Source organism: Sardina pilchardus, chromosome 10 (genome assembly GCF_963854185.1).
Source record: "Sardina pilchardus chromosome 10, fSarPil1.1, whole genome shotgun sequence".
NCBI classification, from domain to species: domain Eukaryota; kingdom Metazoa; phylum Chordata; class Actinopteri; order Clupeiformes; family Clupeidae; genus Sardina; species Sardina pilchardus.
This window is the reverse complement of record NC_085003.1, coordinates 18,407,940-18,431,167: the sequence shown is the minus strand read 5'-3', so window position 1 is coordinate 18,431,167 and position 23,228 is coordinate 18,407,940. Positions and strand designations below refer to the sequence as shown.

Genomic DNA, 23,228 nt, shown 5'->3' with positions numbered 1-23,228 from the left:
TAGATACAAATGCAATATAAAGAGGAGTCAACTATGGAGGGTGTTCTTAACAAAGACTGGGAATTTTCAAATGTACAGAAAGTCATACGACCACCACACAGACACACACACACACACACACACACACACACACACACACACACAGAAAGAGAAACACACACTGAGAGAAACACCTGCATGCACACATTAGATTGAAGACACACATCCCATAGTTTCATCTATCTGGTGTTGCATGCTCAACTGTCTCCAACAGTTCAAAGCCTGTTCTAAAAAAAAAAGTGCTGTTTGATAAGGTGGGCTATTGGAGCGAGAGATGAAGCCGTCTTTTGTTCAGGCCTTGGGGCTCAGGCTCCGTTGCCTCCCTTCAGCGCTATCTGCTGATAGCAGAAGCCGTTCACATCACCACAGCCGGCTGGACGGAATGCCATGCGCCCAGATGCAAAAATGACCACAGGTGGCCGGAAAAAATACTAGCTGGGGGAATTCAAAAGCCTGATACTGTCTGCTTAGTGGCCTTGGGAAAAAATAAATGAAAAATAGGGATGACAGCTGTTTACACATGGGCTGTCATTCCCTATATCAGTTTAAAAAATGATACAAAAATAACAAACGACACAGAATATATGGGTGCTTTCTTCCCTTTTCTTCAATTTGACTGTTATTGGTGTGCAAATAGCATAGTGCAGTTGCTGGCAGATTTTGACGGAAATCGGAAGATAAGACCAAACTTTCCTGATGCATACTTCCCTGACTTGCTGAAGTATTTAGAAGCCTGGCTCTCCTTCAAAAGACTGAATGTAGAGAAATTCAGCATTCGAGCGGATATGGGATCCCATCCAACATTACCTAAACACTTGGAGACTTGGAAAGGTCCGCCAACTGCGCATCAAGGAGAGTGGTACCACCGGCTTCCAGTCCATTAATTAGTACATCTTGGTATGCCATCAGACGAGGCAACCTTGAGTTTGGGTGAAAAAACGCCTCCCATAGGCTTTAATTATACACCCGTCAAACCTGGTGTCACTGTGATGCACTCACTGCAAAACATCCTGGACAAAATTACTGTATGCTGTGAAAAAAAAGAGCAATGTCGACTTTTAAGGCAAAAAAGATAAAGCGCTATTGTCTGTGCTTTGGGTTTTTGGAGTAAGCTCTCAGTAAATGCATCATGTCGAGTTCTACTCTAGTGCTCGGTAAAACACTGAGGGGGAAAAAAAAGAGACCCTTGTACCATAAAAACGGAGAGTTCTATATCCTAAGAACACGCTATCAATCTTTACAGATGAATTTTTTTTTCAGACTCCACTTCAGTTTATGGGAAGGAAAAACTTGAGCGGCTGGACTGGCTCCAAGAGCGAGTAGAAATTATGTTTGGTCGGGACATTTCTTCAAAGATAGTATCTCTGTGTTTCGAATGCTGCAGCATCAGTTTAGTGGGAATCAAATACTAGGCCTACAAATCACCACAAAGTACTTATCTTTTGCCAAATCCAGAGCGCTGAACTCTGCACCGAGCAACATGTCAGGCCGGTTTCAGCAGGCGGATCAGAATCTGGTAATAATAAATGTGGAGAACGAACTGCTTTGATAAACGTCAAATTGTTACAGTGTTTAAATTGAAAATATCGCCACCAAGGACAAGGGTTCATTGAAGTGCAAAAAGTCAGACCCGCTTGGCAAGGGAGTGCATATCAGCCTTTAACAAGTATGACTCATTCACAATAGTCTGAAGCCTTGGCACAGGCTTTCTTCAAACGTACAAACTTCGTGGTGCACATATGAGCAATCGTACATTTGAGGCATAGATGCTATGGTACATTTTTTTTTTAATGTGAAAAATGTTAAATTCTGGCAAACACTGTGTCTACAACACCTGTCTGTAAGGCACTTTATCCTGATAATTCAGAGGTTTGCTGATAGGAGCTTGGGTCTAGCAGAGCTAACTAGGCATTCCTAGCCAGATCATTTGGCAAGAAATCTAACAAGCTTACAGTTCCATGCGGAGAGATGTCTCTGACTGTGTCTGGGTTCACTGGCTGGTCATTTTTTCCCTTTCCTAATGGGGGGGCTTTCCACTGAGGAAGCATCATTGCCTGCTATCACAAAGCACACTAATTATCCGTGTATTTAGACATGCGGATAATATGAGGAACAGTGGCACATTTTGCATGACCAGAGACATCTTCTGTCTCATTTGCAACAAATGTAAATGGCATGCACATTATACTGTGACTTTAACTGAACCATATATTGGTTTAAAGAAATGTCTTTGGATTGTTTTTTTACGGTATTAAATACAAATGTATATATGGTTTGAGATGCATTTTGTAAGACAGATAACATATTAAAATCTGTTCAAATCTCTCTCCTTCAAAAAGACTGAAAAGACTGAATGTTCGAAATTCTAGGAATTTTGAACCAGCCACACATATATGCATCTTTTTTTTTTGTAGGGTGGTAAAGGCTGCTCCAGACGTCGGTGTGAGTTTCTCTCCGGGACCGTGATCAGCGAGTCAGAGAAGACCCACTATATAAACACTCCCTAGTGACAAGGAGGTGATCCATCATTGTGCACTGCCATTGTACTGCGTTTAAGAGTGATTAGGTCAAAGCAAGCTAAATCATCAGAATTCCTGCTGTGTCTTGGCCCTTGCTCTCGAGATTAAGATGAAAAGGCCTGTGCATTCCTCAGCTGATAATTAATGATGTAACTCGCATTCACTGTGTTACTGTGAAATACAGAAAATAAAAATGTGACTGAAGAAGGTGAGTGTGTGTTCATAATAAAAGGCACTGGGCTGGATGGGAAGTTGTCTGACAACAAGGTCTTTAAGCTTAAATGGTCTCTTGACAATTCTGAGACTCACATCAATTCTGTCCCAAGTCCAAGGAAGTCATAAAGCATCATAATTGAAAGCCTGATGCAGACGATTACTAGAAATAAACACAACACAAATAAATCAGGCTTTCGCCCTTATCAAGATGGCAGGACGGAAAATTGTACACAGTGGCACCGACCGCTCAGGAACTGAGATGATTTCAATCTGATGACCTCTGGCCTCATTTTTTTGCGTAATCTGACTGGTCATTAGAGGTTGAGCTTTGGGTCATTCATCTGGGGCTCAGCGGAGGCCATTGTTTCCCTCCCAATATTTTTTAACTGACCCACTGCCAAATTCTTCGTCCACATCACTCAAGAAGTTGTTAGCTAAAGCGACTTGACAAACTGCTCAAGGTTGCCACAAAAGCTCAATCAATTTCAGATGAAACGAACAAGGCCTGTTAATATCCCCTGTGCGGACAGCAGGTAGTCAGAACCTTGTCCACTCCCTCCAATTTTCCTTTTGTAACGTAAGCGATCAAGAGTTGTCCTTGCTGAAAAGCGCTGCGGTTTTGCTGAGCGATGTCTTTAGTAGGATGTAAAGCTATATGAGACTGATTCAACTCATCTCCTGGTCTCCCTGGAGGGCAGGTACCCAAGGTCAGCGTTGGGAGGGATCACAGAGGCCTGGTGAACCCAGTGAGGTGCTGTGATGGAAGGCACCTGCTCTCAAATGTGGTTCCCCATCACTAAGCAGCCATCACAGACTACACTTCTACAGCTAGGGCCCATCAGATCTGGGGGTCGCAGCCTAGCATACCAAGAACTCAGTCAAACGTTGCCCTCTTGAGCAAGAGGCAAATTGCCGACAGAATCGAGGGGAAGTGTCCTGCGGCACTGAAAACTGACACGGGTCCTTGGAATTAGTCAGATCTGGGGTTACAAATAAACCATAAAGAAAACAAGCTAAGGGCATGTTAATTCAGTGGATTTGTAAGCAGACAAGGCATTAATACACACAAGTCAGCAACTTTGACTGCAAAAGAGTAAATGCTATTTTCTTCCCATTTTAATGACCTTACAAAGATCATTTTTTAAAAAAGCAACTGTGGCCAACACAAACATTTTGGTACCCCAAGCTGCTGCTTAGCAACACTCGTTTGGCAGATATCACAGTTTGCAAATCATTTTTGTAAATGATGGTCTGTTCTGTTGTGGAGACCAACATCTTGGCTTCAGTTTCTTGTCCGACAGCATTACATTTGCATCCTGAATTTGCTGATACCTAGAGGAATCCATTCTTCCCGTTATTTGCATGAGGTTTCCTGTGCCACTGGCCGCTAGAAACTCCCAAAACAGATCATTAGATGAACAACTGTTCAGGGTCCTGCTGCTTTCTCCTGCTAGAACTGTTCTCAAACTGTAGCCAAATTCAATGTTAACAAATTCATTCTCCTCATGCCACTTATTTCCAAAATAACCCTGGGTTATTTCAATTTGACATTTATGATCGTCAACGTTTCCCTCTAAAGGCACTTTTTAGTAGACAATGTCCGTGCAAACAGTACAGTGGAATCATTCACCACCGCATCGGCGTCAGAAAAACAAGAAGGTCTTTGGAGTCTTATGAGGGGTTTGGTTGGTATTTCTGCCCAGCAGATGTGCCGTTCTAACTCACCCTGACTTCTACAGTTAATATTCACTATCGCTATTTCTTAATCACTTTTGCCCATTTGCTCAACTGATCTAATAACCCTTTTAAATCATCCACTGCTTTGTGGGCTAAAACGTTTGAAGAAATCTTCATTATCAGATGTTCCTTAGCTGCAAGGTTTGTATTTATCAACCAAATAGATTGTGCTCAGGGGTGCACACAACTGTATGTAAGTAACATTTGTAAACTTGTCATAAATCCTTTAATAGAATTTAGTCCATCATAGTCCTGGCAAAACTGGTGGTGAAATGCTTCAAGAGATTTATCTAGTGTTTCATAGAAGCCTATTGTGAAACACATGAAGTATTTTATCTCTGCAATATTTTAAGGGTGTGTTCCAGTTAAGTTTAAAGTAATACATTTGTCAGCGTGATGTGGTTTTACTGAAGAATTCAAGATGTCATTATCATTGCACTACCATCTTTAATCTCTCTCTCTCCACTTGAAATCGGCCTGCACATAGACACAATTATTCAAGATTTGTTTATTTTTTTTTTTTTTTTAATAAAATGTACTTTTACTTCCAGCATTATAGAGTATAAGACACATGGATTTGTAATGCTTGTTTCTCATGTGTTTTGTAATCCTATATATTATTTTGTATTCTTATAATCAATATTGTATGCTTATCTCCTTTCATAGGCAATGTTATGTATTCTAGCATCCTCTTTTATCATAACAAGATCTGTCTGACAAATGAAGAGCACAACTAATATTTTTTTCAATCACGTACTGAGGCAAAATGAACACGCATCCCTACTATAGAAAACAAACCATCTTTACCGAATGAGTAACCAAATCCATTTGTTTCCTAATGGGACTTGGCATGCCATTCATGGGCCATGATTTAGCCCTGGTGCCGAGCAAAGCTGAAGTATACAGGCCCAGACTGGGAGTTTGGACTGGAGGTAATGGCAGTTTTACAAGATCCCCTGGAGTGAAGAAGCGTTCTCCATCATCCGGCCCGCGGAGTCCCTCTGCGGGAGACTTATGGGCTGACACCTCAATGGGGACATGGCTAATGCAAGACGGCATGCGGGTTAAGACCCGGCTCTGCTTCCTCCCTTAATCACTGCCCATAGCGGCACATCCTTTGCAGAGCTTTCACAAAAAAACACAACTGCGTCTTATTTTGTGTGTGTGTGTGTCTGTCTATGATCCGAGCCCGCAGATATATAGGCATCGGTGACACACCTCTTGTCCGTGGGAGTATCATGTACCAATGCGATGGCCTCAAATTAAGAACGTATGGGGCAGCCATGGTGGTCCACCAGGAGTATAACTCAATCTGGTGGGGCCTTCCGCTGAGCACTGCCCTCACTTTCACATCTCTCACTTAGAGGATTTGCTCCAGGACGTCCCGGTAATTAAAAGATTAATAACTACGAGAAGACGAGCAACATTGTCCCAACACAAGTGCCGGGGCTTATTTAAGGCCTTATAAATGATGTGGACGGTGAACTTTAAACCCTGCTGACCTTTGACAGTAGTGGGCAGGCAGGGATTATCTTTTCTTCTCCCAGTGAGGAGTAAGACGAGACGAGGCTGAGTGCCGGTGATTCACAGCCGTGCACAGAGAGAGGGAGAGCAGAGGGCTAGTCATTCCTCTCCAATCTCGCAAACACGGCTAAGGACAGTTATTCATCCACAGGCATGCTCAGAAACATGCAGCTTTTTTTTTGTGAAGGGGAAAAAAAGCCCTTGCTGTGGTCTGATGCTTTTACAAGCACTTTGTTTTCAAATGAAGATAGGAGTCTTTAAATACTTACAGGGATGTTCAGAAATCCTCACAAAAGATTTACACTAAACTAAATAATCACCCAGGGTGACACAATAAACAATCCCGTTTTTCGAAACTATTCAATTCATTGGCCGTTTGATTCCATTCAGTTTTAATGCAAAATGACTGTCAAGGCTACACCTTTACACTTCACAGTCCACATAAAGCATTTCTATTTTGGATGTGACCAGGTGTGTAATCAAATGTTTTCATCAGTCACTCCATTACAAACATTAAAATCTCTAAAATATGCTAATATTGGATTCTGCACACACATACTTACATATTATGGTGTATCAGGAAACATATGGAAACACAATTTAGCTTTGGAAAAATAATTCACATGATCACACGATTACATGATCAAGAAGACAAGCATACAGACAGTGTTTACTAAGAAAGTGTTTTCCAAACCTTTTCCTCTCATAACACTGTATTTACTGTGAACAAATCTGACCTGAATCTGAATCTATGGTATTAAACACACAAAAGTCACAACATAACAAGTTTTGCTTGACAAAAAAACTTTGTCTGATGCATAATAATGGAAGGCTACCCGTTAACTCATACGTAGCTCAAGCATTGACTGAAGCCTACTGTCAAGGGCATATTTAGAGTGTCTGTTGTTTATCGCTTCAATATCCTTTTATTTCTGTTTAGCACAACAAATGGGGGTGAGGCCAGGTTCAAGGTAAAGCGTCCTTTTTCAGGTATTTGTCCAGTCCTGTTGGCATGACAGTTGACTTTTTGCTGGGCCTACTTTGCAATGCAGCTATGTGGTTCTGGTTCTGCATGGGAGGTGATTATGTTGTCTATCTTTATATTGTTGCCAATGCAAACTCAACGCAGCACCAAAATATCCTGCTAGACAAAGCATTATACATCCATACCATTTCAAAACTAGAGATTGTTTTGAACAAGCCCACACACGTCATTCATTCAAAGCGAGAGAGCAGTAATTCCATGTCAGGTTTGAGTGAAAAATAAAGTAAATAGAGAGTGGCGTGACATAGTTTTGCATCGCTTGGCAACATGCCGAATCACAGCCATACCGTAGTAATATCTGCTAGCAACATCACTCTCGCTCATGGAATATTGCTTAAGTATACCCATATAATCACATACATGGTCTGTGCTTAATTAGAGGAAATTTGTATTAATTCAAAAAGTGAAGTTATTCTGATTGCATACCCATACAGGAATAAGTATTTTCACATTATTGTGAAAGCATATTATGAAATATAAGTATTTTCACGCTATTGGTATTTACGAACGGAAAATGGCCCACAGATGGAGACAAGGCTTCACCGCAAATCGTTTGATTTGAAACTTTCCTGTCTATATTAAAATCAGACACAGGTGAGAGCAGTATTTCAGTTACTGACTCACTGGGGTGTAACGTAATTTGGGAATACTTGAAAACGATTCATCCTGCAGTCCTTACCACAGCAATGACAACATCTAAAAGTAAAGTGGATGGAGGGTGTTGTGGTTGCAGTGTCTCCATATCACATTCGGGTCCAACTGCTCATGGAGACCCAGATTTGAATCTGACCCTCGGCCATTTCCCAATCCCACCCCATCTCTACCTCCCCCTCACTTCCTGTCACTCTTCACAGTCTTATCTAAATAAAGACAAAATGGGCCATGAAAAATTCAAAGCGGATAATTACTTTCAACCTATTTTGCAAAGTCACCTCTAATGTCAACAACTGTAGTTGAGTCAGAAGAACGAAAGTGTTTGTTCTCTTAATTTTTGCAAGCACATCCTGCCAGGCCCTGTCTCCAATAACAAAACAACTGCACCAAAGCAATTCCTTCCAGTGAGGCGCCAAGTTAAAACCGCAGGAGCAGCCAGGTTGGGTTCGGAGACGGGGGGACCGAGTTCCCACTCCCTCCCCCGTGCGCTCTCCTCTTGTTTGCTGCTGAGTGTTATTCTAGTGTTAAATGAATGCACAGGACCCAGTGGAGCACACAAGGGCCCAGCTAATTTGCTTTGGCACTCAGGACGCAGTGATGGAATGCGAGTGTCAGCGGGCTCTTTATTTACGCACTATATAAAACCCAGTGGTAATTAACACCAGGTACCCTCCCACGCTCAAGTGTAATTGACTGTTTCAAAGGACCGTCACTTCATAATCCTTTGTGTGTATTAAAATTACACCCTCCATATTGCCCACTCCCTTTAAGGATAAGGGTCAACTCTGCTGGCAAAGGCTTGCACGCACATAAGATTTCTTTATGACGACATTAACATTTTGACATCTTCGTAATGAGTAAGTGTATTAAGATAGACCTTGGAGAGACCTTGTGCCACCATCAAAGAGAGAAAAAAAGAATAATTATTGCTCCATCATTTTTTGCTGTGTGCTTTTTAATTTCGTTCCAGGGAACATTTCCTTGTCCAATTTCTTGGTTTGTGTAAGAGTGAATAAAAATTAACTGGGCAAAAATGGGAATAATAATGGCCTAATTTCTTTGAAGGAAAACAATCACAATAGTTAGTAGTCATGCTCTAGTCTTTGTCAAGAATCCAAAATTCAGCGGCGCTTTGTTAAAGTTAAGTTTGTGTCGTGCTGAAGCAGTAATTGTGCCATCTGAGGTGAATATTTAACTTGAACCGTGACAAGAGCCATCTAATTTCCTCGGGGCTACCAGATGTTTGTGCCACATAAACTAGCTACTTGTTAATGTTGACCACAAGCCATCACATGCAGCACAAGTTGTCATGTGCATCGCCCTAACATGTGTCCATATGGTATACACAGCCTCCTCGCTCAGGACATAAACTTAATGAGAGCTTCATTTGCATAAGTTCATTTAGGCTAATGTGCGCTAATTGATTCTTGTTACTTGGGTATTCTAATTAAGCCAAGTTAGCTCTGGTACTGAGTGCTGCACATGGAAATGAATGTTGTGGCCATTAAATGTTCTGAGTGGCCCTGGCACTGTCCTGATTGTAATTAGTGTTAATTACATCACTGAGGACTACCCACAGCTGTTGCCAACAGAGGAGCAACAGGAGACAAATCCACTAACTTCAAGGATCATCCAGATGCAATGTTATGGACTACAACTTCATATGATCAGAAATTATTTATTCAGAAGAAATTCTGAGCATTAAGTGTTAAGGTCAATTAGTTTAAAGTGATGCCAATACAGGAAATACATAAATGTTTTTTTCTGGCAGCTTCTTTCGTGGTAGATTAGACAGTATTAGCCTGAAGCCTATCCATTTTAACACAGAACTAGTATCATCTGAATAAATGTTGTGGTATAAATTGCATCCTAAATAAATAAAATACATAAACATTACCCCCCAAAAATATTTTTGCCTCTCTTTCTGAGAGTTATTGCCATTCAAATAGGTCATAAGACATTACACAGGGCATAGACATCCAAATACACATATTCATATACAAAGGGAAACAAAACTAGCCATATTCATATATTTCAATCCCAGAGCTGCTCTCTTTCTCATAACTCAACATCTTCTTCTTCCTCCATTTTGGACTTTTTGGGCAGGCTTACCCCCTCTGAGCTCAAAAACTGCTCGATCTTTGCTATCTGGGCTCGGATGTTGTCACTCGGCCACTCCTGTCTGGCCTGCGAGCTCTGCGGCGTCGTGAGGCTCTGGTGGAGCGGGTGGGTGAGGGATCTGGAGGGAGGACCGTCCTGTCGCAAACCATTACCCCCGGGGAGGGGCGCTGCCGCCGGCGTGCTGCCCGCTGGGGAGCCGAAGGCGATGGACACTCTGCTCTCCTAGCGAGAAATCAGGACGGACCGTCATCATGACACGTAATGGCTCCTTTCAGATTCAATAGAGGCCGGCACGATTTACAGCTGATGGAAATAACACTCCCCGCTCAAGTTACTTTCTCCTTCGCCTCTCGTCTCTGGGTCATATTTGGCTCACGATGGGGAGCAAACGGTAGACAATCTGCCATCATCGCTTACCCACCCCCACTCGGTTAATGAGACATGGCAGAGATTGTACTTTTCCCCACTTTATTGTGTTAGCCTGTATGTATAACTCACAAGCATACCACCCCTCTATCTATCCTGCCATGCCTGCGTATTACCTTCAGATGCCCCCACCCACCCCCACCCCCACCCACACCCTCGCACCCCACCACCCTGTGCTCCTAAAAAAAGTGCATTCTCTGCCATTCCTTTGCAAACAGCTGCATCTGGTTGTAATAAGCAGAAGAGTGACATCGCCTGATGGCTATGGAAATGGAATGACGGAGTGTGTGAGTGAACGTTGGTAGCAGAACATTATTAGGAAGTGCCTTCCCACAGGCAATAAATTCTACATGTACGCAGGCTCTGCAGGGACCGCCCAGGCCCGCAGTAACTGTTGCTGTGGCTCAGCGCTATGCTCGTACCGACGCCAGAAATGTGGAATTCAAATGGATGCAAATTCAGTGGAAACAAACAAAAAAAAGATATGACTGTTGGCAGGAGAATGCGTGGCTTTCCTCTCACTCGAAGTATTACTGCTTTACGCGCTTGAATACTTTGTGTGCCATATTTGTTGCATTACTATACATTTGGGAAAAAAGGGGAAGGATATACACTTTCAAACGTGCTCTGATTGTCTGTAAACGGACGAAGTGGGACTCTCATCAGGGTTGACCGCTACCACGATTCCACCGCCGCGGTCCCTGTGGAGCTGAGCCACTTCTCCGTGATGGATACAAGGGGCCGCGGCTTCCTGCTGCTTTCCGTCAGAAATTATACCAGAGCGCCCTGACATCTCCAGGAAATTGAAAGTCAAACTGATATGCATGTGCGAGTGCTGTGCGTCTGCGCCGCTGACTGCTCGATTCTTGTCAGAGAGAGAGAGAGAGAGAGAGAGAGCGCGTGGTGGACTTACCATCCCCGTGGTCATCTCGCTGAGGCTCTGTCTGATGGCATTCCAGTTCTCCTGCTGGTCTCGTTTGTGGCCTGGGCGGATGCCACCGCCATCTGACCCTCCTGCACTTCTTGCATTAGCTGCCGAATCTTAACAACAAAAAGATATAGCGGATGGGTTCAAATTACACCAGCAGATCTTAAGCATTTCCTTCCAACTGAAACACATCCATCTTGGCGACTATGCTTTTTTAAAAAGGTCTAACATTAGGGATTAGAGATTACTCATATTTGGTAAAAACAATTCATCCCTTTACGTAGTCACCGAAAATAACACAATGCATTAACATGTTGCTAGTGTTGTTTGGAAGCTTACATTGCTTACTTCCTACTTTAGGACTTAAAACAAAAAAACACAGATAATGGGGCAGAGGACTTGTATGTTGTGAATGACTATCTTAATATCTGAGGTAAAGAAGGGATATTTATACAAATATGTCTTTGCTTTCTTCAACTATCAATGATGATAAAGGATTGTAAAGCGCACACACACACACACACACACACACACACACACACACACACACACACACACATACACACACACACACACACAATGATAACACAATGAGGACTGCCCCTCAGACTCTCACCTCTTTTGTTAAGTCTGTCTCGCTGAAAGATAGGGGCCGAGCGGGCGGAGGGAACCTCCAGGAATCTCCAGTGTGGTGTTGCGGATCTGTGCTCTGACACGGCAGGCCCCGGAGCTGCCGTGGACACGGTGCAGACAGCGCTGCCCTGGGTGACACCGGGAGAGCCCTCCGCGCCGTGCGAACCCATCACGAGCGGCGGGCTCTTCGCCAGCGCGCCCCCCCACACAAAGCAGGACCTGTGCGGCTTTGTCCCCGGGGCGCCTCGAGGGTCCGCCGCTGGGGAAGGTGACCTCTCGTCGCCCTGCGCTTCGGAGCTTGCGGTCGACGTCCGAGGTGTGACTTGAGCGTCTGCAGGAATGCTGCCCTGGTGCTTCTGGCCGTCGCTGGAACGCGGCTCTTCGGAGGGCCCGGCGGCTTGCGGTGGGTCTGCCTCCACGGCGGAGGATGTCGGAGGGAATAACTCAGGGGAGCCCATGTTAGCGGAGACATAGCTGCGTTTAGCGTCTGCGGTTACAGCTGGAACGTGCTTTTCAGGGTCGACCTCTTGGACGGCTTCCACGTTCTCTCTAGTCACAGGTGAGCATTCCTCATTCTGGGTATGGAGATGTCTTGCCTCTGGGACACGGCTGCTCAGACCATCTCTAGGCTGCAGAGCAAGATGGGAGAGGTCATTCTGTGGTTGGTCCAGGCATTGTGAGGAGCTTGGCTCAGCTGGCTGCGGCGATTGTGAGATGGGTGTGTGCAGACCTTGGGGAACATCAATGCTGTTGTTGTTCAGCTGTGCGGGAGCGGCCGCGGCAACCACGATAGGCCCGTCGCCGCTCAACTGACTTGCCTGATTTGTTTCAGGGGCTAGTGCAACGGTTGCACGCTCACCTGCTGTTTGGGAGGTGGAAGGACTTTGTGGTGTGGCTTCGGCCGCTGGCGTCTGGGGCTGGGCCTCTGTGCAGACTGGGCCCTGTGCTGGAGCGACTGCCTGACTGTCTGGGCCGTTATCTGGTGACTGGGGATGTCTTGCCTCAGGGGTACACAGAGTCTGCTGCACTCCCACCTCCCCCTTCCCTCCAGCCCCAGGGTCATTCTCAGCATCATAAACAGAGCTGGTCTCAGCCACAGATAGCCCTCCGCTCCAGTGGACCATACCGTTACTGCTGCTGTCCTTGCTGCTGTTGTCTGCCATAGGCAGCTCATCAACTTTCAATGGGGCGCTGGACTGACTGTGCTCACAGAGGCCAGGAAAACGGTCAAGGGGGCAACTCAGTCCATTTTCTTCTGCATCCGGGTGGTGAGGTGGTGGTGCTGTATCGGCATGGGCAGGCTGCGGCTCGACGTGAAAGTCCGAGCGTGGCCTGGAAGGAGAGCTGTCTGCTGCCATCTCCTGAGCCTCAGCGGGTTCAATGACTTTATCTGTCGGCAAAATCTTAAGACTTAGATTCAAGTGATCAAGGATGCAGTTATTAGTTAAACAAACAAAACATTTTGAAAGACACGCTAAATGCATTCCAAAAAGATGTCTGCATACAAACGCACGTTCGCTATGACTTGATGCTGCTTATGAAGCGAGCGGTCATGTGTGATACTGAGAAATGAAGCGAACATTCCGGAGGCCAGAGAGAACAATGTAAACATTAAGCGGGAGGTTACTCTGACCTGGCTCAGCTTCAGGATTTGTAGTGTCATTCCCTTGTGTACACTTTTGTTCTGCCCTGACAGGATCAATCTGCTCGTCAGAGGATACACGCTCACTGTGTGCATCTGTTGGCCGCTGGCCATCGGCAATCTCACTGTCTCCGTCTGTGCCGTGCGTCAGTCCATACTGTTAAACAAAATAGTCAAATATTTGCCATTTAGTGGACATCATGTATGACCAGAACCATGACTCAACCATTATTTAAATTTAAAATATAAATGTACAGTAACCATTGTGTGCGATCACGCTGTGTGGGATCTTTATGTGCTTTATATGATTATGCAATGCCTCTTCCACCCTGCACAGACTTATAATAAATATAAAATAACAATAATAATCGTCTAATTCTCTAAGTATGAACCAATCGGGCGGTTCGTTTTCATAGTTGCTCTACTGTACCTCCAAGCTGTGTCTGTGGTCAGCCTGTAGCCTGGCGGCAGAAAGCTGCTTGTGCTTGTGGTGGAGGTGCTCATAGGCCTCCTTCACGGAGCCCAGCTCCTCCTCTTGGCTCTGGATCTGCTGCTGCAGCGCCTGTTTCTGGCTCATCAAAATCCAGGAGGAATTCGCTCAGGTTTGGCAAACGGAGGACAACGCAAAAACAACATTGCAGCTATGTGTACGCATTTAATACCAGCATTTCAGAAGACACAATTTCGATACTCTGCTGTATGCCCAGACAGATCTGTTTAAGCTACTTCAGACATACTGGGAACATCATATCTGATACTTGGATACATTGTCTGATTTGTGATTCAGTGCCTCTCTGGGCATGTACCTCTTTTTCCCACAGGATGTTGTCATTCTTGCACTCCTCCTTCAGGCGACCAAATCTTTCCTCCTTCCCCTTGGCTTCTTCCAGAACCAGCTCGTGCTGTCTTTTAAGGGCCTGGCCGTAAAATTAATCACCCGGGAAATTTTAATGCAATGATAAATTTTTATGTGTTTATTTAAACCAGACTGAGGGCCCTAAACAGGCCGGGACACCAATACAAATCAGCTGCCTGGTGTCATGTTAATAATGTTTTTTAATAAATGAATGAATATGCGAATTCGACTGCGGTGAGAGAGAGAGAGAGGCAGTAAAGACAGGAGGCTGTAAATGGAAAATAAACACACTTACTATTATTCAGTTGCACTTCATGCTTCCTAAATGTGCACAGCGTGATATACAACATCCTCAATCATCTTTATTGGCTGTGTGGGGCCTCCATCATTTATTTTGGCTCTTGTATAAATTAAGATCATTACCATTTCCAAACTGGGTAGAGAGGAGCTTTGATCAAAGACTCAAGGGGACTTTTCAGCGCTGTGGTAGTGAATTGGGTTCATTTGAGCTGGTTTCAGTCAAAAACCTCCAGTAATTTGTATTTTCAAATATTTAACATACCGTTTTCACTTTGTGTCATACACCAGCTTGCATAACAAACACTAATGCCTTTGAGCACACTTTTTTATCTTGATATATTTACTTTATTTATTTACCTTATTTACCTCTTCCTCCTCCTATCTCATCCCTTTTTATGGTATCTATTTATTTATTTTTCTTTTTAATTTATTTCTGTAGTTGAATGGACACTTGAGCACAAGGAATTTCAATACTTATAAATGCTTATTTATGAGTACATGACAATAAACTTTGAACTTTGACCTGAATTTTGAACTTGAATATTTTGCAAACGTAAACATAGGCAGGCTTAAAATGAATGGTAGCAATCTATAAATGTTGGAAATTTGTACATTTAAGACATTCGTATTTGGGGCTTTATGAAATTATGCAATTCTTTTTTTTTTTAATATACACAGTCTTCTCAATGTTTTTTTTTTTTGGGGGGGGGGGGGGCCTACAGATCTGCAAAATTGTGTGTAGTTTCTCTAAAACATAAACTGTAATTTGGCTGCTGAGAAAGTACAATACTCTGTTTGTAAAGGCCTTCATTTGATTTGTGTGATGTGTGTGTGTATATTGTGAGTTTGTGTGTGAGAGTGTGTGTGTGAGAGTGTGTGTGTGTGTGGGTGGGTGGGGGGGTGGGGGGGGGGTTGTAATGGACATATGAGGGCTGGAAGGCGCTGACCTGATACTCCTCTCTCTGAGTGAGCAGCTCCGCCTCAGATCGACTGAGAGCCAGTGTCTGTGTGTGCAGCAACTGCTGGGCCTGCTGCAGGGAGTTCATCACTCCCTACACACACACACACACACACACACACACACACACACAGTATGTATACACAAGCACACATGCAGGAAAAAAAGACAGACAAACACAGACAACTGGAACTCATACAAACACCCACACACATTAAGTTAAGTGAGTCATTTGCATTGATATTTCCCTTGCAACCTAGATATGTGAGAGAATGTAAGTCACTGTTCATGGCAAATTAAGCTAAAAGACCGAAAAAAAAGTGAAATCTTTACCTGTTTTTCCAAGTGAGCAGCATCATTGTCATACTGAAGTTTTTTGTTCAGTTCCATTTCCTATAAACCCAGTCACAAAATGCACTTTTATCAAATAGAGCAACCATGACGTGCCACTAAACAGCTCTCAGTAACCAAGTGTGAAACCTCCCGCACCATCTGCAGGCGCTGCTGAAGCTGCTGGATCTGCCGCTCGCGTTCGCGTAGGCTGGAGCTCTCCTCTCCTGACTGGTACGCAGACGACACCCTCGCCGTGATCAGCTCGCTGTGCAGCCTCTCCACTTCCTGCGGCAGGCAAAAAGCTAACTACGGCTACCTCTGAAGCTATCGCAGCCTCACCATAGGCAAGGCACAGATGGAGTCTATACTGTACATACAGGTGGCACAGGTGTTCAAGGAGAAGCATTTTTGGGGATATTTGTTCAGATTTCCATATTTTATTGACTACAGCTTTGGCTGGTAGAGATGACTGTTTGATTAATTGTTGTAGGAATGATTCATGGTAGCTACGGTGAAGGGTTTCCACGCACAGCAATTTAGACAGGCTTTCTCTGTTCTGTAGAGAATTCTGCAATGTACTCATTTTGCAATAAAGTAAAGTAGACTCTCCACATTGTACAAATCAGTGATGTTCAGGACCAAGTCCATATGATTGAGAATTTGAGAAATACACAATGAGCTTTATTATTATACTACATTTACACTTACAGTCACTTACCTGGGTTAATGTATTTATTTTTGATTCTTGACTTTTATTCACAGTAGTAATCTTCTTGTTGATTTTGATGGCCTCTTCCACTAGCAAAAAAAAGGAAACATTTATCAAAAATTGACCCCTATCGGACATATTTTTTTCCAGATACCGAACAAACTGCACGCGGTTACCATTTGTACATGACAGACTAATTTGCTTTGCTACCTTAACAGTAAAATGGACAAGCCGAAATCCCCACAGTCCAGCCTGGAAAAGGTAACATCCCTTCAGGTTCTATCAACATTCTTCACAATGAATGGCCAGCACATAACACTTTCCAGACTGGCTCTCTGGGACCCAGGATCTGCCCCCTATCTCCTTTAAATTATCCGCAGCTGCCAGGACCAGCACAACTGTACTGCTGCTATACATAAATAGCGATACTATAGTTTGGAAGCCGACGATAAATATGTTTACAAAGCCAGTTTCGCGTAAGCGGCACATCAGGAAAGCGAAAGTTATGACTGAAATGGCATCTGAAAGAAACAAGACCACTTATAATACACGACCTGTCACTTTTTATCAAAACTAACGCTTTCTTTGCAGAGGTCATGAGACTAATGCTCAACTCCGAACTTAAAGGAGAGAGTTAATTGCCAGCTCTTTTTGCCCCACAGGCCAGACGTGTTTAGGCACTAAATAACTAAGCCCTTTTAGCTACAACTGACACCAGGACAGATTTGGCTCCTCCGACAATGTAAACAATCTCTTAAATATGAACAATAATCCACTTTTTTTTTCTGTACAAACAGTTTTCCTGACAGGCCATGTTTCTTGAGCTGGTGAGTGTGGGGCTGGTGCATGGTACCATTCTGCTGCAGTGTGCCATGGGCCTGCTTGAGGATGGTGCACTGGCGCGACACCGTGCCAAAGCGCTGCTCCACCTCCCCCAGCTGCTTCAGGTGGCCGTCTTTACTCTGCGTCTGCAGCTCAAGCTTCTGCTCCTGGGACACAGACATAGAGGGTGCCTCTCAACATGTCTCCTCGATCCTCGATGCTCGATCCTCGAGGGGCGTTCCCACTGATCTATAACTAATACTGGATAGACTATCCCATTGTTTCCCCCCCATCATTCTTTATGTAGATCAGTGAGGATCGAGGCCTGAGGAGCGAGGGAGGACGTATAAACGCTGCATGAGAGGTACCTATAGTCTTAGTCTTAATCTCACAGACTGGCCGTTACTTCATTTCAATCTTCCCCCCACTGCCCCCCCCCCACCCCCAGCACAACTGTAAGTACTAAGAATTCATTCAAATGTCTCCCCCTCCCCTTCCTCAGAGCACAACGGGGGCACTGTGTGGTGTGGTTGTGGGTGCGGTGATGTGCTGTCCTGGAGGCTTTTGTTTAACGACTTGGCTGACTGCTCCTCCAGAACAGATAAGGAGTCCGCTCTGACGCATGCCTGAAGGCCTTTTATTATGAATTTCTGTCGTTACTGTTTGATTGTCTGTATCAAAGCGATTTTCTTTTTTCTTTTTTTTTTTTTCTCCCCCAGCCTCCCCTCCCCCTCATTGCCCATTGAGAGGTTAAACGGTGCGCGGCTCCGATATAAAATATTTTAATAGTGATATTTTCTCGGCTGCGCCGGCGGTTCAAGTGTCAAGCTCACTCCCCATCCGCCGCCGCTGATGAGCGCTTCCCACAGCTGAGCCTCCTCTGCAATTCCCCCAGCCGTCCACACGCCCCCCCCCCCCCCCCCACACACGGCCCACGCTCCTCCAGTGCCCCTTCAGTCCCCCTTCACTTTGCCGTTACTTCAGCCCAACCAGTGCTTACCAGTTCGCTCAACTTCTTCTCCATACTGTACTTGCCCAACTGCAACAGAAACAAGAGCAATTCAGTACAAAAATATCACACAAAAAAATATTTTCAAATACAATTTATTACAATGATATCAATTAAATGGACAAGTCAGAACTTGCAATGCTTCAAAATGAAGCAAATTAACATATTTAATATTTCAATTTTGTTAACAACCATGTTAAAGTACCCCAGGAAAATAGGCATGCATGTGAGACCATAAACATTTGTCTCAGTTTATACTTCACATGACATACGTATCCTCTGTTCATCTACTTGAGTGGGCCCAAATAATCACGATACATGTACATGTTTGACAGAACATGGTTTGGGAACACAGAGGCTATGATGCTACTCTCTAGTACTGTAATTACTGTCTTTATGTCTTGGCTAGAGCCCTATATACCAGCATGTCATTTCTGATGGCCTTCATGTGCTTTTGATGTAATAATGCAATTACTTTACCTTAAAGCAAAAAGGTAACAAGAGTCTTTATTGCTATTTTAGTGTCTGAATCGCTGGAGTATTGAAGCATAGAGCGCAGCATACATCACCTGTGCCCTGTCTAGCCACACCAAATAGAGCCGCCGAGGTCACTTTGAGGGTCATGCATCCCATAGTGTTTCCCATGGCTCATTCCTGCACCCACCTCTACCCCTCCACATTGCCGTGGGTGTCATGTGTGTTTGCCTATGGTATTACCTGCAATGTTTTGAGCTCCTCCTTAAGACTAGTCATCTCCTTTTCTCTCAACTCGGCTGTGAGCTGGTGCTTTCCCTGTGAGTGTGTTATAGAATTGTTAACAAATAATGACTTCCCGCCAATCAGAATATGCTGTAGCCTCTGATAAGCATGACACACAGAAAACGGAAAGCAACATACCCTATCTTCCTCCAGGCTTCGAATTTGGGCCTGAAACTAATGTATGAACAAAAAAAAAAAAAAACATGTTAACTTCTGCATTCTCTGGATTAGGTGTAGATTGAAGGTGAGGTGTAAGAACAACCCATTACCCTTTTCTTCACAGTATCAAGAGCCTCATCATGCTGATTGGTTACTGAGCTGATCTGGTGCTGAACAGAGTCCTGTAAGAAGCAGAGCATGTCTTAATTCTCATATACAGTACAGCATATTTACAGACATTTACTACCTAACATGAGATAGTTTTGAGTTTGTAGGCTCTTATAAAGTCTATATCATTGTAATTTATAGCTTTATACAGTCAAAATACTCTACCTTGATCTGTATAATGATATGATCACATACCTTTTGCCACTCCAATTCTTGCTTCTCCAGGACCAGTTCATTGATCTGTCCCTCATATCGAGTTTCCGCATCCTGCAAGTAAAACTTGATTTACTAACAACAACAGACTGCTGAAACAGAGTTAGCTGCAGGTTAGCTGCACCCCTGATAATTCATCATCAGTCCTCTACAATAAATCACTGTCCCTGCTTCAACACAGCTCAGCTGGGCTTATAAAATGCTTAAAATAAACATCTGGCATATGTATATCCAGTGCCTCACTGACTGAATTACAAGTGATGGTATGAATAATGCTCAACCAGGACCTCAGCTGGTTCCACTGCAGTAATCTCTGTTTTTTAAAAAGCAAAACAAAACAAACAAAATAAAAACAATAACATGCTGCCTTAGATAGTCTGCATTAATTCCATCTGTTAATGTCTTCTTTCAGTCCACCAATAAATTCACAGAATAGATGGAGGGAGGGAGGGAGAGCGAGAGAGAGAGAGAGAGAGAGAGAGAGAGAGAGAGAGAGAGAGAGAGAGAGAGAGAGAGAGAGAGAGAGAGAGAGAGAGAGCTGTCCAGTTAAATAGCTCACGCGGCATCTTTGGGTAAGTATCGGTACATTAGATAAGCGATATTAGTGCAAAGCCATCCTTATCCTCCTTCACCTCTGAAAGGTAGGCAAAAGTCAATTGCGTTCTACATAGTGACTTTTTATATGCATGTAGGAGTGGACTTGAGGAGTTTATTTATAAGTTCCCATTAAAGTGGGCTACCAGCATGGCAGACTCTAAAAGTGCACACTAGATAAAGCTGTTAACAGTTGGCCGAGGAACAATAAATTGACCAGGGCTTTTGCTCTGTAAAAGGACATTAAAGTTGGTAATCCAAGTAAATCACAAGAGGACAGCCATGGGTCTACTAGGCCATAAAGACAGGCTGAAATACAGGAAAAAAAGAATCGTATGACAATACAACAAGAGAGAAAAGAGGAGTTCTGGCTGTTAACTAACAGCTGAACTTCACAGTGCTCTGTGCTCCCCGTTCTGGACACTGCAACTGTGCATACCTGTTTCAGATTGCCAGTGAATTGAAATCATTCAACATAACTGACGTAATGACAGACACAAGTAGATCATTTACTTTATTTAAAGCCATACACAGTGCAATTGCACACAAATGTCTTGTAGGACATCCTCCACTGTAACCTCAGAGCAATAAACCAGGGCACTACAAAGTGTTGCTTTAATGGCATGCCTGGGGAACACAGAGACACTTTAATGCTATTGTTTCTCTCCAAACATGACAATAACAATAAAAGTGGGCAGATAGCAATGGTTCCGTTTTAGTCTTATAGACCTAACCTTTAAACATGTCCTGTGCGAGGATTTAAGTGTTTGCTTAAGGGCTACCATTTTTTACAAGCATGCACGTGCACGACCCTGTTTTGATCTAAGTACAGCTGGCTTATGTCCAGATGATCAGAAAAGTATGGCTTGTTCTAAACTCCCTACATCTCATCAAAGCATTGTAGCAAGCCTACATTTTGTGCCTCTACAGAATTGTACCAATCACAGTCACATATCTGAAACAATTTCTCTGTGGATCAATTACGAACATGTACATTTCTTACCCTCCGAATGTGCAGCTCTTGTACCGCATCCAGAAGACTTGTTTTAAATTCTAGGATCTGAACTGAAAGAATGCCATCATCTGTCTCCTGTACAGCATTGCAAGAAAAAGTAAAATAAAAGAACACACATTAAAATCATGTTCTGATATACACATTTGTCTGATAATGTGAATGACTAAATCTGTAAATCACCTATAAAATAACAAATCTACACTTACCAAGGAATCCAGGTGACTTGCGCCTGTATTTGTTTTCAGATCCATTTAGGTGTGTGTTGATGATTTCATTCAAAACAACTCAGCTGTATTTGCCTCTATATTTTGGAAGACAATGATACTCAAATGTAAAACACTTCAACCCTTGAAATGACTTCTGTAATCTTTGAGGTGCACCTTAGGGCAAAGTTGTCACAAATTTGCCTCTGCTACAGAATTTACACCTCCATCACATCATGGTTGAATCGTTCATGCCCATGAGAATTTAATAGAGGTCGTGCCAACAGCACTGAGTGGACAAATTACTGTCATTCTGTTTAAATTATACAGGCCCAAGTTATTTAATTTGACCTGTAGATGATCCTCAATGTCCTTATCACAACTGATGTTTGAAGTGGGAGGTCTTCTCTCTAACTGATACTTTAATAGAATTGAGTTGTTCCCCTATTGTGACCTGTGCTGTGATCAATCATGTGCAGGAATTAAATGACCCTGTTAGAGTTGCTAACGCTACTGGCAATTGACCTAAAGGGCCCATGTTCTTTATTGGCATATCCACTGAGTCATCTCATAAGATATTAAACATTTTTATAAGACACGCGAAGCAAAATTGAAAGGACTCCATCCATGAAGACAATTGCATTCCACAATACTTCTGGATTATTTTTCATGAGTTATGAATAGCCTGTTTCTAACTGCCCAGCTAATGTCAGATGATGCACAGTTTCCGCAGGTGGAAGTTTTGCAACACAAGGTAGGCTGTTCCAGAGAGGATTGAGGCTGTTTGCTAGTAATGAAGAAGATACTTCCAAGTTAACACACCTTCAGTTCTTTCGAATCTACCGGTAAACATTAAGTTACAAAATAAAACAAAAACAAATTTTTTTTAATGTATCCAACGCCTTTGTTTTTGTTAAATTTGTGACTAAAGCTACAGTTAACTAGTGTTGACATGTCAAGTTACAGCACATGCTAACATATAGCATATAGCATAGCATATAATTCTATACTCTTTGGTTAAAGGACTTTGATCAACATGGCTTGACAAGCAGTAACTTGGTTCACTCATGTTATGTTATTGAAACGATGTTTATAATATTGAGAAAATGTATGCTAATGTAGTCGAGGATCACTTCCATTGCTGTCATAAATAAAGTTACAACATGAAGATAACTTAAATTAGTTGCTGAGTTTAGCTTAACCTTACTTACCATTTCAAAGAGGGTCTTGAAAATATTTGTAGTGTCACTCAGAAATTTAAGATGGCGAGATTGCATTAATATGAATTTATAGTCATGCTACTGACATTCAGAAAAATTACTTATTCCAAAACCCACTTGATAGGCCTACAATGAATGCTAACTAAGTTAGGCTAAGCGAAGCCTCTCTTCACAGTTAGCTGCTAGTCTGTTCACGCGGGCGGGCATCTGTGGTTCAGACAAGTAGAGTAGGAAAGACCAAAGTGACTATTCAAATATGTTACATCTTTAACCTTAAATTCTTTGAGAAATGTAGAGGGGAGCTTTACCTTGCTCTATTCAGCAGCACCTGTCATAGTGGCAGCGTAAGTAGTGTGAAACTAGCGACAGTAAAGAAAAATCCAATATGGCCGCCATTCGCGAATCTTTCAAAATAAAAGTCAGAAC

At 43.2% G+C, this 23,228-nt stretch overlaps 1 protein-coding gene across 1 annotated transcript; it reads right to left on the bottom strand.

The window, feature by feature from the left end:
• Positions 1–9,396: 9,396 nt before the first annotated feature.
• On the bottom strand, positions 9,397–22,929 carry LOC134094044 (uncharacterized). The gene is made up of 19 exons (XM_062547416.1): positions 22,794–22,929; positions 21,586–21,680; positions 21,368–21,454; positions 19,753–19,824; positions 19,500–19,571; positions 19,369–19,404; positions 19,189–19,263; positions 18,463–18,501; positions 17,494–17,629; positions 16,650–16,729; positions 16,088–16,216; positions 15,932–15,991; positions 15,588–15,692; positions 14,291–14,401; positions 13,915–14,052; positions 13,476–13,641; positions 11,826–13,232; positions 11,195–11,322; positions 9,397–10,077 (listed from the first exon to the last, which is right to left on the bottom strand). The coding sequence occupies exons 2-19, from the start codon at positions 21,628–21,630 to the stop codon at positions 9,793–9,795; spliced, it is 3,171 nt and encodes a 1,056-aa protein (XP_062403400.1). The 5' UTR covers positions 21,631–21,680; positions 22,794–22,929; the 3' UTR covers positions 9,397–9,792.
• Between the last annotated feature and the right edge of the window lie 299 nt (positions 22,930–23,228).

Excerpts from the sequence above, each read along its gene's own strand:
- LOC134094044 (XM_062547416.1), bottom strand. The coding sequence starts at position 21,630 with ATGGATCTGAAAACAAATACAGGCGCAAGTCACCTGGATTCCTTG. Across the intron at positions 19,825-21,367 it reads AAGAGCTGCACATTCGGAGG|GATGCGGAAACTCGATATGA; the intron begins GTAAGAAATGTA and ends TTTTACTTGCAG. Across the intron at positions 14,402-15,587 it reads CTCAGAGAGAGGAGTATCAG|GCCCTTAAAAGACAGCACGA; the intron begins GTCAGCGCCTTC and ends TTTTACGGCCAG.